The 14324-nt window shown below is 37.5% G+C and overlaps 1 protein-coding gene across 2 annotated transcripts; it reads right to left on the reverse strand.

Annotated features, from left to right (window-relative positions):
* Positions 1–1188: 1188 nt before the first annotated feature.
* abcd3a (ATP-binding cassette, sub-family D (ALD), member 3a) lies at positions 1189–10425 on the reverse strand. Of its 2 annotated transcripts, none has more exons than XM_059524973.1 (23): positions 10242–10425; positions 9704–9737; positions 9433–9531; positions 8692–8780; positions 8515–8584; positions 7795–7892; positions 7251–7374; positions 7104–7160; positions 6879–7021; positions 6718–6787; positions 6195–6264; positions 6015–6112; positions 5826–5917; positions 5631–5722; positions 5485–5551; positions 5019–5082; positions 4284–4361; positions 4110–4175; positions 3935–4024; positions 3703–3822; positions 2305–2409; positions 2150–2206; positions 1189–2065 (listed from the first exon to the last, which is right to left on the reverse strand). In XM_059524973.1, exons 1-23 carry the CDS (start codon positions 10349–10351, stop codon positions 1988–1990), a joined length of 1971 nt encoding a protein of 656 aa, XP_059380956.1. In that variant the 5' UTR covers positions 10352–10425; the 3' UTR covers positions 1189–1987. The 2 variants fall into 2 exon arrangements, with proteins under 2 accessions (XP_059380956.1, XP_059380955.1); XM_059524972.1 differs by lacking the exon at positions 8515–8584 and adding an exon at positions 8149–8218 and having other exon boundaries at positions 10242–10424.
* Positions 10426–14324: the final 3899 nt, after the last annotated feature.

Raw genomic sequence — 14324 nt, forward strand, 5'->3', positions numbered from 1 at the left:
ACATTTCTCTATCTATCTATCTATCTATCTATATATCTAATCTTTTATTTTTAATATTAGCTGCTAACAAAGTAAAAAAAAAGCAAAAGATAACAACAGCAAAAAATAAAGTAGTTCTTGTTTCGAAGAATATTTTATACAGTTTAATTATATTATAACTTGAATAAGCTTACCAGTTACAAACATAAGATTTTTTCTGGTTCTGTATTATTTTAATAATAATTTAAATTTTAAACTAGAAATAATGCAAATTATGCAATATTTTACACACACACACACATATATATATATATATATATATATATATTTCTAATATTATTCTCTATAGAGTATTTTTCAGTGTGTTATGACAGCCATGGTAAATCTTTAGTAACACAACTATTTGCAGTCGCATTGGTAATATACCAACCCTTATCAAGCAGATCTCATAAATGATTAACTACAGTACAAAACAAATGCAGTGTCAGTGTGCAGTGATGGTTTCAGATATTAATACTAGGTTGATATATATATCACAGCACTAAAGAATTACTATATAGTATGATTTCTGAAGGATCATGTGATACTGAAGACAGGAGTAATGATGCTGAAAATGTACCTTTGTCATGACATTAAAATATATTTGAACAGAAAACTAAGTTTACACAATATTACTGTTTTAACTGTATTTTTGGTCAAATAAATGCAGCCTTGATGACCATTAGAGACTTCAAAAAATATGAATTATTCCACACTTAGGACTGGTAGTCTACATGTGCAATAATGTTTGCATGGTAATGTCATAGTGTTTGTTAAGGACAAAGACTTTTAAAACAATAAATTGGGATGGACTGTAGTTTGAAACACAGTACAGTGGATCAGGTCAATCCTAAATATCAAATTGAATTTCTCAATCATTCTTTTGACCAATAGGGCATCGGAGTCTGTGTTTTACCACCTTTGGCAAAGAACAGGAGACTGAAAAAATATAAAATACATTGTCATGTGGAGGGTGAAAGGTCAAAGCAGTGTCTAATCGAAATGACCTTTCGCTCACATCTGAAGTGTGTTAAAGTTCAACATTCAAAGATTTCCTAAAGTAACCATAATGTGCAGTAAACCAGTCCAACTGAAATCACTCTCTCCTGAAATCATCAACACAATCTATAACCATTTCTTCAAGATAAAAAAGACCACTAACAGACTTCATAGTATTAATATCTCCTTTTTTAATGAAAACATACAGCAAAGTGGTTCATTTGCTCAATGTGTGAAGGGCTACAACAATATCTCTTACAGCTCTTACACACGACAACCGTTCCTGATTCCTTCCACATCAAGAAATGCCAACAGTGCTGAAGTAAACAAGTGCACAGGCAACTTCTCATTGATTAGACACGTAACGGTTGTACAAGGCTTCCTGGTTTTCCAAATCACCACACCAGGTAAAGTGCACCAAAAAAACAACTTGCACACATCCAGACCACCTAACCATGCTGCAATGAGCACGAAAGGCCACTTAGTAGCTTAAAGACAGGCTAGGCTGATGAGAAAAAGGCAATATTAGATCATTATCATATGCTCAGTTCAGCTCGGCCTATACAGACAAATTTCATTTATTAAACAAATCAGTGCACTGACACAAGACGCATTTCCTTGGTATATGCTCTCACGCGTGATTAACGGATGTCCTATAAATTGGACTGCTTAAATTACAAAATTATATACAATCACTGAGGACAAAAGTAGTGTTAATAAATCTCTAAACACATTTTCATCCAAAAAAAGGTTATGGCTATTAAAATCAAACTCCTAGATTAGGTTGGCAGGTGACTCCTTAAAGGGAAAGTTCACCCAAAAACGTCAACAGCTACCTTATTTTGGTTTCAACAGAAGAAAGAGTTAATTATGACAGAATTGTAATTTCTGGGTGAACTGTCCCTTTAAGAAGTGAACAGTTAGGGCCCCTCACTAGGGCCGCTGATAGTATAGAGCTGTTGTTTTTCCTCTAAGAGCCGAACTCCACAGTTTCAGGGGTGATGAGTTTGAATTCATAGTTTCCTCTGCCGTCCATATGGAGGTAGTACTGGAGAGAAGAAAGGACACTTTGTGATTAAGTATGCGGTCAATGTTGGTAGATATTGATGACGGGAAGCAGCGCTGATCTCACCTCATGATGCTTCCACAAGGACTTTCTATGAGAGACTGTGAACAAGGAGATGCCAACCTGAGGAACAAGAAGAATAAACCACACATGAAGGGGAATTTCAGCAAAATACACTGCAATGTGAAGAGAAAGTCTCTTTAGGATAGAGAAATGCACACCTTTCTGCAGTGACTGTAGATGTAGTCCTCCACATCTACGCTCACAGCACTGGTGCACTCATCCAGGATGGCAAACTGAGGCTTGTGGTAGAACAGCCTGGCCATCTACAGAAAAAAAACAAAACAAAAAAACATCTCTGATTTCCCATTTATAAGCATACAAATGTAATTTGCATAATATTGACAATAGCATGCAGCTGAGTTTAGTGGAAATCCATGTGGGATTTGAGTGATTTTTTTCCTATAATATCTGAATTGGTCTGTGCTTGATGTTTAATATACACTACAATTCAAGAGTCAGTTTTAGAATTGTATTATATCTATTATTCATTCAGCAAAAATGCTTAAAATTGTATAAATAGTGAGTATAATGTTGCAAATGATTTCCGTATCAAATAAATGCTTTTCTTTTGAACTTTTTTTTGTTTGTTTTTTTTTAAAACAAAGAATCCTGATATTATGAAGCAACATTTTTAATACAATAATAATGATAAATGTTTCTTGAGCAGCAAATCAGCATATTAGAATGATTTCTGAAGGATCATGCGATGCTGAAGACTGGAGTAATGATGCTGGAATATAATTCGTGCATTTTAACATCTATTAAAATAGCACAGGTGTGATTTTAAAATAATTATATTTTAAAATATTACAGGTTTTACTGTTTTGATCAAACAAATGCAGCCGTTGTGAGAAGAAGAGACTTTAAAGTTTAAACATTCTTACTGACCATTAACTATTGAATGGTAGTGTATATGGATTGAGGACCAATATTTAGGACCAATCAGATTTCAGTGAGGCCGGGGATACGCATTGGAAACCGAGTTACCTTATAAAATGCAGTGTCACTCACTGAGGTTGGCAAGGACAAAATAAAATGGATGATATCAGGGTTTTATGAAACAATACCTGTTTTTTTTTATCAAGTTAGGAAGAGCTAATGTCATTTCAGCATTACTGGAATTATTGTAGATCCAAAGAACTCTTTATACATGATAGAAAAACTCTGACCCCTCCCACTTTACTGTTGTAATATCATACAAAAACTATAAAACTACTGAAAACAAATGACAAATTAAATAGACATTTTCGGAGCCCCCGGATGGGAAATCTCTCATTTGTTTTCTTATAACTACGGTAATTCTGATGATTCCGACATGATCTAAGACTCAATCTAAGTGTGTTCATGCAATGGCATTGTGAAAGATCTGTGTTTTAACACAAATTGTGGTGAAGTGGTTCAAAAACAGGATGTTAACGAGACAACAATGTTGCCCTTATCAGTGCCACTGACTTCTGCTTGTCCCATGAAAACTGCCCCTCCATTTACTGGATGTCATTTTGCATTACTGTACAAGTATGGGACTTTGTTTGTGGTTGTTAAAAATGTCTGTTTACCGCCATTCTCTGCTTCTCTCCTCCACTGAGCACATCCATCCAGTCCTGAACAATGTCCCATGACCCCTCTCTCTCCAAAATGTGTCCTAACTGGACATTATCCAGGTATTCCTTCAGCACCTGCACACAAAAAAAAAAATTATTGATTGATTACTATGAAATAAATATAGGTGGATCTGCACGTTAAAGGCTTTTTAGAACATTTCAGATTTAAAAAACTAGTTTATAGTACCTGGTCAGAAATGCCTTTCTTCCTTTGGTCCTCATGGGTGTCTGGGTAGATCACCTGATCCCTCAATGAGCCGAGGGTCATGTAAGGCCTCTGAAAACAGACAAAAAAGGCAAGTTATTCAGCTGTTGTGGACTATTCAGATGGGTAAAGTGGGTTAATCTAGTTAAAGTTTCACCTGAGGGACGTAGAAGAGCTTCCCCCTCTCTGGTTTCGTCAAACTCCCACCAAACAGGGGCCACAACTAGAGAGAGACCGAAGACCCAAGATTTAGCAGATAAAATGGAAGAATTTTCACAAAGAACTAAAAATGAGGACAGAATTTCAGTCTGAGTAGCACAGATGTGCTCACCTCTCCAAGAACCCGGAAAAGTGAACTCTTTCCGCATCCGTTGGGACCACACACCAAAACATTGGTTCCGGATTTCACCTTTAAAGAGCAATACACAGATAAGATGAGCGCACACACATTAACATTATTCTAACAGAAATGGAAGCCCATTTCCATCCCTGACTAAAAAGTAAACAAGGTTATTGTGAAATAAAGTCTAAATATAAAACGCAATAAGGTTGCAATTGCAATATCTAAAGTCATAATCATTAAAAATACTATGCAAGCCTTTTGGATGGATAAAAAAAAAAAAAGACTTTTCTCTCACAATTTTTACGTTAATCCACGCAATTGCGATTTTACATCTCATTGTGAGTTATAAACTCACAATTGCGAGTTATAAAGTCAGAATTGTGGGACATATACTCCCAATTGCAAGAAATAAATTCAGAATAGTGAGATATACCTCACAACTGACTTTTTCTTGTGAATCTGACTACTTTATCAGAATTGTGATAAATAAACTTGCAAATGCAATTTTTTTCAATTCTGAGAAGAAAACAAAAACAAATTTCTTACAAATGTAGGTTAATATCTTGCGAACTACTTTTTTCTTCGCAATTTGGACTGACAATTATGACTTAACACGCAACTGAAAAAAGTCAAATCTGTCAAAATTTTAAGACATTAAGAATTTCTATAACATTTATTATCAGTGGACTGACAATCGATTTATGGAAATAATGTGAAACACACCTCAAAACACAGATCTCTGATCAGAATGTCTCCATTAGGTGTAGCCAGGGGCGTGTGATCGAACCTGAGGAGAAATTAAACTTAGTATAGTTATGTCTCCTAACAGTGAAGTAGGGCTGCACGATAAATCGCATGCAATATTTAATGCGCATCTGGTCAGTAAAGCTGGTTCTGTAATCAGCTTTAAATCTCCCAAAATGTGCGTGCTTTCACATGGCTTTCACTGACAAGCTGCGCAAAAAATGGACATGATAGGATTATGGTTTTGCAAAGCTTGTCAGTGAATAACAGCTCGGTGTAGTAAATGCTGCTCCATGTGAAAGCACGCACATGATAGAGATTTAAAGCTGATTACAGAACCAGCTTTACTGACCAGATGCGCATTAAATATTGCATGCGATTTATCATGCAGTCCTACAGTGAAGCACTCAATCTGAGATAAAGGACTGAAGGAAACTGCTCTTACTTGATGATATTGTCTACATTGATGATTCTTCCACTTCCAGGTATCAGTGTGAGCTTTTCTGAACCATCTGTTCATAAAAATCTATCAAAACCAATTACATAGCTCTTTGAAGTTTGTTTTGGATTTCAAGAATCTCTGAAGCTCACCCTTCTCTGACTGAGACACCATGGTGCGTTCGTATTTCCCAGAATTCAGCTCTTTCAGGACCTTCATGAGCTCAGTGATGCGAGTGGTGAAGCTGAAGGGAAAAACAAAGTCATTTTATAGCATAAAATGCACCAAGTTCTAATTAAATGGCAAGTAACCATGGTGCGATGTGATAAGGATGTGTGAACTTTTACCCTGACAGTCGCGTCATTTCTCTGCCTGCAAGGACGATTCTGCCCAAGGCCTGTGACATACGCAGCAGCATACGGCCGCTCTGGTAGTAGTCCTGTAGAAGAGCATGTCAAGATTTAAATGCATTGTAAAAACAATTGAGGGGAACTAGCTAGGAATAATCGTAATATCATTCGGGAGTGAAGTTTTACCTCCAGCAGTTCAGCGTGTGAGCTGGTCAGATGTCGAGGATGAGATAAATCAAGGAAAGGACGACTGACAACTAAATACCCAACAACGGTAGCGAAATCTAAAGACAGACAGAACAATTTAGTCATATTTTACAGCCCATGATCATGCATTTTAGGGAAGATAATGAAACGTCCTCTTACACTTGGCAATAACGCTATCCACCATTCCCATGGTGAAACGGAAGAATATGAATTTGTGCAGATGATCGACCTGCAAACAAACTCAGAAATCAAGATGCAACCCTATAAGGTTATAGATTACTGGCCGATATTAGATCATTGGATATTTATTTGTATATGCATATCTATTTTTATTTTTAATTCCTTTTAATTTCCTTTACTTTTAATATGTTTTTAGATTACCTTTGCCACAAAATTAATTTAAAAGACACACTAATAATTGAATAACACTGTTAAATGTAATTAAAGTAAACATTAATTTGTCATAATGTACATTATAATGTTGTAATGCCTAAATTCACTTGCAATTTCAATATGAATAATTTTAGTCCAGTTTTATTATTATTTAGGTAAAATAGTATACATTTTTATATCGGCCATTTATCAGCGAAATAATTATTGGCTTATCGGTAATTTTTCAGTAAATACTGATGCAACCCTTTTGATAATAAACACTAACAGATTTGTGCAGTCACATACTCACCAGTTTCCTGAAGGTTGAATGAATTGTCTGTTTCTCCCTTACATTTCCATTGTAGAAGGCGATCTCTTCACTGGGAAGGAAATAATGACATTTGAGTATGCATCAAAATTTGAGAAAAACAAAATTATAGTACAAAAACAGATACAAGTAAGACAAGTCACCTGTTTGTGATGAGACGAGAGTTGACGTATCGGTATTCTCCTTCGTACTTCTGTTCGCTCACAGTCATCTTACCGATAGGTCTACGTAGACGGGTCAGGAAGAGGCCGGAGATCACCAGGTAGGCCATCATAGTTGCAGGACCCTGTGCAAAGAGTGCAAAAGATCCTCAAAATGTCCAATGGCATTGATCCACAGTAGATTTTCACAATGTCTTACACTCTCACCTGAGCACCGATTGCTGTTGTCAATTTGAAAATGTATAAACCGATATCCAACAGGGGCTGGAGGGGGAAAAGCAAGAAGAACTTAGGAAATGCCGGGATATCAGCTAAGGAAGTAAAATGTGTATTTTGGACAAAGGTGTGTCGTACCTTGCTGAGGTTGGAGTAAAGATCCACCACACTGTTACAGAACTTTTCCACATCCTGTGTCAGCAGCTGATCTGCATTAGCAATGCGGTTATCCAGGTTTCCCATTTTGTAGTATGTATATCCCCTGTGAACCCAAAGATAGTGACATTAGTAACTAGACTCGTAACAAATTAACTTTTTTCTCACTCAGAAAAAGAAAAAAAATCACCTCTGGTTATCGGTTATCGGCCGATAGTAGTTTTTTTATCATTATTTTATATATATATATATATATATATATATATATATATATATAAACTAAGTCTTACTTGCTGTCCTAAATGTAGTTATACCTAAAACCTTTTTTTTTTTACACAAAATTATTTTGAATATTAATATCAGCCATTAATCAGAGTTTTAATGTCATCCATTTGAATAATTTGTATTTAAGCACATTATAACAAACAACTAATCTGGTATGAGCAAATATAATTGTAATGCATTTTACTGGTTTTTGTGAAGAATATTTAAGTTGGAATAATGTCATGGCAGTGATGGGCCTTACTTAAGGTACTCATCGTAGAGATGCTTGGTAAGTCTCACGCGAAAGCACAGCTTTAGTTCATACAGGCCCAACTTCAGGAAGTTGTTCACCAGGGCGATCTAAAAGATTGAGATGCAGCCATTTACAAATCTGGATGTTTTCATAGCAACAACTTCAATTTTTTTCATGCTGCTCTCTTAGCCTCAGAGATGTTTCTATGTAAACAGGAAGCATATATTTAGTTTGGTTATTTGCTTAAGGTGGTTATATGGAAGCAGTTTTAATTTTATAGTTTTGACATTTAACATTTTCAGAACTCCTCTGACTATTAACATCTACTTCCATGTTCCAACTTTGATAAAATGAGAGACTTACAACTGGCATGGCCGTGATAAAGTTGATTAAGTACTTCTTGAAACCTTTAGTTGACCGACCAATGATTGCACTGCAAACCACAACATGCACACAAACACAAACACATGCAAACATGGTCAGAGTTAATACAGAAGTGAATAAACACTCATCCCGCTGGCCTGTCCTTCATGTGCAAAATTAATACAAATTATTTGTGAGGAAGCACACATTAACTAAACACAAATGTGCATTTAAACCGCAGACCAGAAGAGATCTGAGAGGTGAGCATGTGTGGAAACACAATGGACTGGTTCAGTGATGTAAAACACATAACATATCTGTAACAATACATTAGTTTTCACAGCACATGAAGATACAGTAAATTACCCCAGGAATGACAGTCAGGTAGGAATAAAAGTGTCTCTTGAATACTTTGATATCTCTGTTAATGATTCCACTGTTAACATGTCAAAAATAGAATCAAATCACATTCAATCAATATTTAACTGGGTGCTTGGCGTCTTTGCAGAGTGTAATAGTTTGAGATCTAACTCCATAGGGTACCTTTCAATCAAAGTGCCGTTCTGAATCATCCAGACGTCGCAATAGGTCCGAGTCACAAGCATTACTGCAATCAGGAGCAGGTACCATGTCTGTGACATACAAAAAAAATCTAAATAAATAATGTGAAAAACAATAATGAGCTGAAATGCTTCACTTTTATTTAGCAGATAAACATTATCCTATAAGTTTGGAGTCGATAAGTTTTTATGTTTTAGAACGAGGTTTCTAATGCTCACAAAGGCTGCAATTACTTGATCAAAAATGTAGTATGAACATTTATATTGTGAAATATTACTATTTAAAACAGCTGTTTTCATTTTTAATATGTTTTAATAATTTTTTTTATTTAATTTAATTTATTGTAAAATTTGATTTAATTTTTTATTTAATTTAATTATTTTTCTCTGATGGCAAAACATCATTACTCCAGTCTCCACTGTCACAGAAATCATACCAATATGCTGACTTGCTGCTAAACAAATATTACTATCAATGTTGAAAACAGTTTTGCTGCTTAATATTTTTGTGGATGTTTCTTTGATAAATAGAAAGTTTAAATGCATTGTTGAGTTAAAAATGCACAAGAAAATGTGCTCTAAATGGCAACACCATGTACAAAATCATGTTCTTGATTATGACATAAAGTAAAGGGGATTGGCTGTTGAAAAAATGTAAACCTTCAATTTATGCCTCACCTAAACTTGCTGGTTCAGCAAGAACTTTCATGAAGCAAATTCTCACCTCTTTGCAGAAGAATCTCGGCACCATAACCCTGATGATCCGTGAGATCCGGATGAAAAAGAGCTTGTCCACAGCAGCTTTCTCTTTCTTGCCAACTTTCTGCAGGTTGTAAGACACAAGAAGTGTTGAAAGTCAAAGGAAACTCATGAAATATAGTCACAGACAGATCTTTAACTAAATAGTCAAGAATGCTAATTATATATTACTTTATTAATTTGACTGTTTTGTGTGTACCATTTTTATCAGTTCATGCAGAGATAATTTCTCTTACCTCATTGTTAAGATCATTTGAAGAACCCTTCTTCCTGTTGAGGATGATGAAATAAATCTATATTAATAATAACTATTACAGTACATCCAATAACATTCAGTGAAGTATTGCATAATAATTGCCATTGCCATAGTTCAAGGTGCAAATATGATGCATTCTTGACTGTCATTCTTGAGTAAAACATTTTTGAATGCATACTGTGGCCACATTTATTCAACTAACACTGTCCTTTTATGAAAGAGTCCACTGTTGGGACTGCATGGGACTGCAACAAGCATAATAATGTTCAAGAAACCTCATGTGGGTTTCTAGGAATCGATTTCATTACATAGGATGCGTCTCAAAACCTAGTGAGGTACCTACCTACTGTACAATAGACTCTACAACGCTCATTAGGTTTTGACCTATGGTTTTGACACATGGCCACAATGTTGGCCAGGACTCATTTTGCTATAGTTGAACCGGGGTCACTCTGACACTTAACTTTATTTGTGATCCGATTTCATGCATTAGGTACTTTAAGTGTGTTTTCACATACCTGTTCAGTCCAGCGGATCTTCGCCTCTGCTTTAGGAAGTACAAAACGAGTAGGATACCGCCAGCTACAGCGGAGTTCTTCGCTGTCAAGTACTTACTGACGGCCGCCATGTTTCCTACTGAGACGACCGGAGAACAGTGGAGAGAGAGAGAGAGATAGAGAGAGAGAGAGAGAGAGAGAGAGAGAGAGAGAGAGAGAGAGAAAGAGAGAGAGAGAGAGAGTTCCGTCCCTCTGGCTGCCGTACTCATGACCTCATCATCACACCATTATCGTGGACCTGCTCTGTTTATTAACCCCTTAGGGTTACCACACAAATACACAGTTTGAATAAAATACACGGGAGAAAAATTCAGTCATATCAACCGTGCTGGAGCAATGCTGGAGGTGAATGGAATTTTTTTTTATATATATATATCTAATGCTATATATATATATATGCTATATATATATATATATATATATATATAGCATTGCTGTATAGATGTATAAAAAAAATTCCATTCACCTCCATAATTTTAACTCTAGGGAGAGCTATGGGGAAAGTTATGTTATGTTATGTTACATTATGTTTGTAAGGCAGTCTTGTAAAGTGCATAAGAATCTTTCATTTATGAATACTGAAATTGTTGATTGTTTTACTTCAGCACGGTTAATATGACTGTATTTTTCTCCCGTGTATTTCATTCAAACTGTGTATTTGTGTGGTTGATCCCTAAGGGGTTAATAAACAGAGCAGGTCCACGATAATAGTGTGATGTAGGGGTGTAACGGTACGCAAAAATCACGGTTCGGTACGTACCTCACAGTTCGGTTCATTTTCGGTACAGTAAGGGAAAGAAATGCAAACATTAAACTGCAGGTTGTTTATTACTATAAACTTTTTTTAACAATTTGTTTACACTTTTTTTTAAATACTTTTTAATAAAATATATATAAAATAAAAAAAAGATTAAGAAATAAAATACTGCTGCAAAGTTCTCCACTAAATAAAATACTCTCATTCTCAAACCAATATCATATACTAAAATATAATGAAAAATATAAATAAATAACTCTGATTACAGTGCAGCATTACCAATCCCAGCTTGTAGGCCTGCTCATATTTAAAAAATATATATAACTTTTCCAAAGTGTAAAGTGCAGCATGAACAGTTTCAGTTTTGAGACCAGCTCAGATTTCAGTATTGCGTTGGACCGATCGGAATTAAGAGCAACGGTCTGTTTAAATGCCGACGGGAGCTGCGTTTGAATTACAATAGTTTTTTTCCTAGTTGTAGTGATGTTCACACTCACGTGATGCCTTTTGAAAACATTATGCCGGTGACACACTGGCCTATTGCACCTGTCAAACATAGTCTATTTTGCTGTCAATACTGTTGATGGTGTCCTTTATCAGTAGGCTTTATATTTATGCTCAACATGAAGTATAGATATTGTTGTCGTCTGTCGGCGGTCTCCCTCTATGTCACCTACATTAGCAGCAGCGCGCCAGCGCCATGTCAGGCACGATTCTGGTGTGTAAGACACAGAAAACGCGAAGCAGCCGTCACGCAACTGACATGCAGCAGAAACGCCACGCTCACGCCATGCAGCCAGTGTGTCACCGGCCTTAGAATCAGCTGCAGGGCGGGATTTGCGCTAAACGCGGAGACTTCCTCCACTTAATATGTTCATTTGGAAAAACGAAAATGTACCTATGTTCCGCAAACAAAATATTGCATTCGGTCATTTGGTACACACGTGCACCGTACCGAAAGCCCTGTACCAAAACGGTCCGGTACGAATACACGTACCATTACACCCCTAATATATGAAAATGTGGGAAGTCATGGCCTAATGGTTAGAGAGTCGGACTCGCAATCGAAAGGTTGTGAGTTCCAGTCTCGGGCCGGCAGGAATTGTAGGTGGGGGGAGTGCATGTACAGTTCTCTCTCCACCTTCAATACCACGACTTAGGTGCCCTTGAGCAAGGCACTGAACCCCCAACTGCTCCCCCGGGCGCCGCAGCATAAATGGCTGCCCACTGCTCTGGGTGTGTGTTCACAGTGTGTGTGTGTGTTCACTGCTCTGTGTGTGTGCACTTTGGATGGGTTAAAAGCAGAGCACGAATTCTGAGTATGGGTCACCATACTTGGCTGTATGTCAGATCACTATAAGTGTGTGTGTGTGTGTGTGTGTGTGTGTGTGTGTGTGTCAAGTCAAGTCTACTTTATTGTCAATCCTTCCACATGTACAGCACATACATAAAGAAAATTGAAGTTGAAGCATTACTCTCAGACCCTTGGTGCATACATATAACACAAACAGTAGAGCATAAAAATACAGATTAAATATAAAATACAGCTGTACAAATAAGGGAATGTAAAAAATAAAATAAATAAATAAAGTAAAATAAAGCAGCACAAGGCACAAGGCAGAAAGAGTGCAAACCAGTGAAGTAAACAAACAGTGCAGATAAAATGATTGTAGTGCAAAAGAGCTTATTCAGTCTGATTAAAGTGACAAAAAGCTCAGAGAGCAGTTTTTAATTTAAACTGACTGAAGAGGTAGTTTAATAGGGTAGTGGGATGAGATCACTTGCAATGCAGAGGGCTTTGCGGGTCTTGGAGAGAGGGCAGAGAGACACCAGTGATTTTCTCAGCTGCTCTCACTATGCGTTGAAGTGACTTGCAGCGGGACGCGTTGCAGGCCCCATACCACACAGTGATGAAGCTCGTGGGAATGCTCTCGATGGTGCCTCTGTAGAAGGTGTACATGATGGGGGGTGGGGCTCTGGCTCATCTCAGTTTGCGGAGGAAGTAAAGACGCTGCTGTGATTTCTTGGCCAGTGCTGCGGTGTTGTTGGTCCAGGAGAGGTCCTCTGTGATGTGCACACCCAGGAACTTGGTGCTGCTCACTCTCTCCACAGTCACACCGTTGATGGTCAGAGGAACATGTTGAGTGTGCACTCTCCTGAAGTCATCAACAATCGCCTTCGTCTTCTCCACATTCATAGAGAGATTGTTGTCACTGCACCACCCGGCCAGGCGGCTCACCTCACTCCTATAGTTTGTCTCATCTCTGTTGCTAATGAGACCTGTATCATCCGCAAACTTAATGAAGAGTTTGGAGTTGTGTGATGGTGTGCAGTTGTGGGTCAGCAGAGTGAAGAGGATGGGGCTCAGCACACATTCTTGGGGGGGGCCAGTGTTCAGTGTGATGGTGCTGGATGTGTTACTTCCGACCCATACTGCCTGAGTTCTTCCAGTCAGAAAGTCCAACAGCCAGTTGCACAGCGAAGTGTTGAGCCCCAGCTTGACCAGTTTGTGAATGAGCTGTTGAGTTATAATTGTGTTGAATGCTGAACTGAAGTGAACATGTGAGTGCTGAGTGTAGGGCAGTGGCGTTGGCGTCATCGGTCGAGCAGTTGGACCAATATGCAAACTGGAAGAGGTCCAGTGATAGGGGAGAGCAGACTTGATATGGTGCTTGACTAGCTGTTCAAAGTACTTCATGAGAATAGGAGGAAGTGCAACAGGATGGTGGTCATTGAAGCAGGATGGAGACGGTTTCTTCGGGACTCAAATGATGGTGGTAGCTTTGAAACATGTGGGAACAACAGCTTGACTCAGTGAGATGTTGAAAATGTCTGTGAAGACATCAGTGAGTTCTGCTGCACAGTCTCTCAGTACACGCCCAGGGATGTTGTCAGGACCCGGAGCTTTGCGTGCTTTATCCTGCTGAGGGATCTTCTCACACTGTCTGGGGTCAGCGTCATCACCTGGTCGCCAGGAGGAGGTAGAGTCTTCTGAGCAAGGGGGCTGTTTTGTTACTCAAAGCGAGTGAAGAAGGTGTTTCTGAATGCTTGAGACTATAAAATAAATAAGAGTCATAATAGAGTCATAGCCATTGGTTAATGTTGAGAGCTATAATTGTGATTTTTACATAATACAATTTATTCATTTATTTATTTACTTTTTCAATTTTTTTATTAAAGTTCTATTTTTACCCCTATAGCTTTTTGTTGTTGTTTTTATTATTATTATTAACTCTGGCAACCCCTAGGATGATTTGCAGTGGGTTCTATTAATTTAAATGCAGAAT

This window comes from Carassius carassius, chromosome 35 (genome assembly GCF_963082965.1).
Source record: "Carassius carassius chromosome 35, fCarCar2.1, whole genome shotgun sequence".
Lineage (NCBI taxonomy): Eukaryota > Metazoa > Chordata > Actinopteri > Cypriniformes > Cyprinidae > Carassius > Carassius carassius.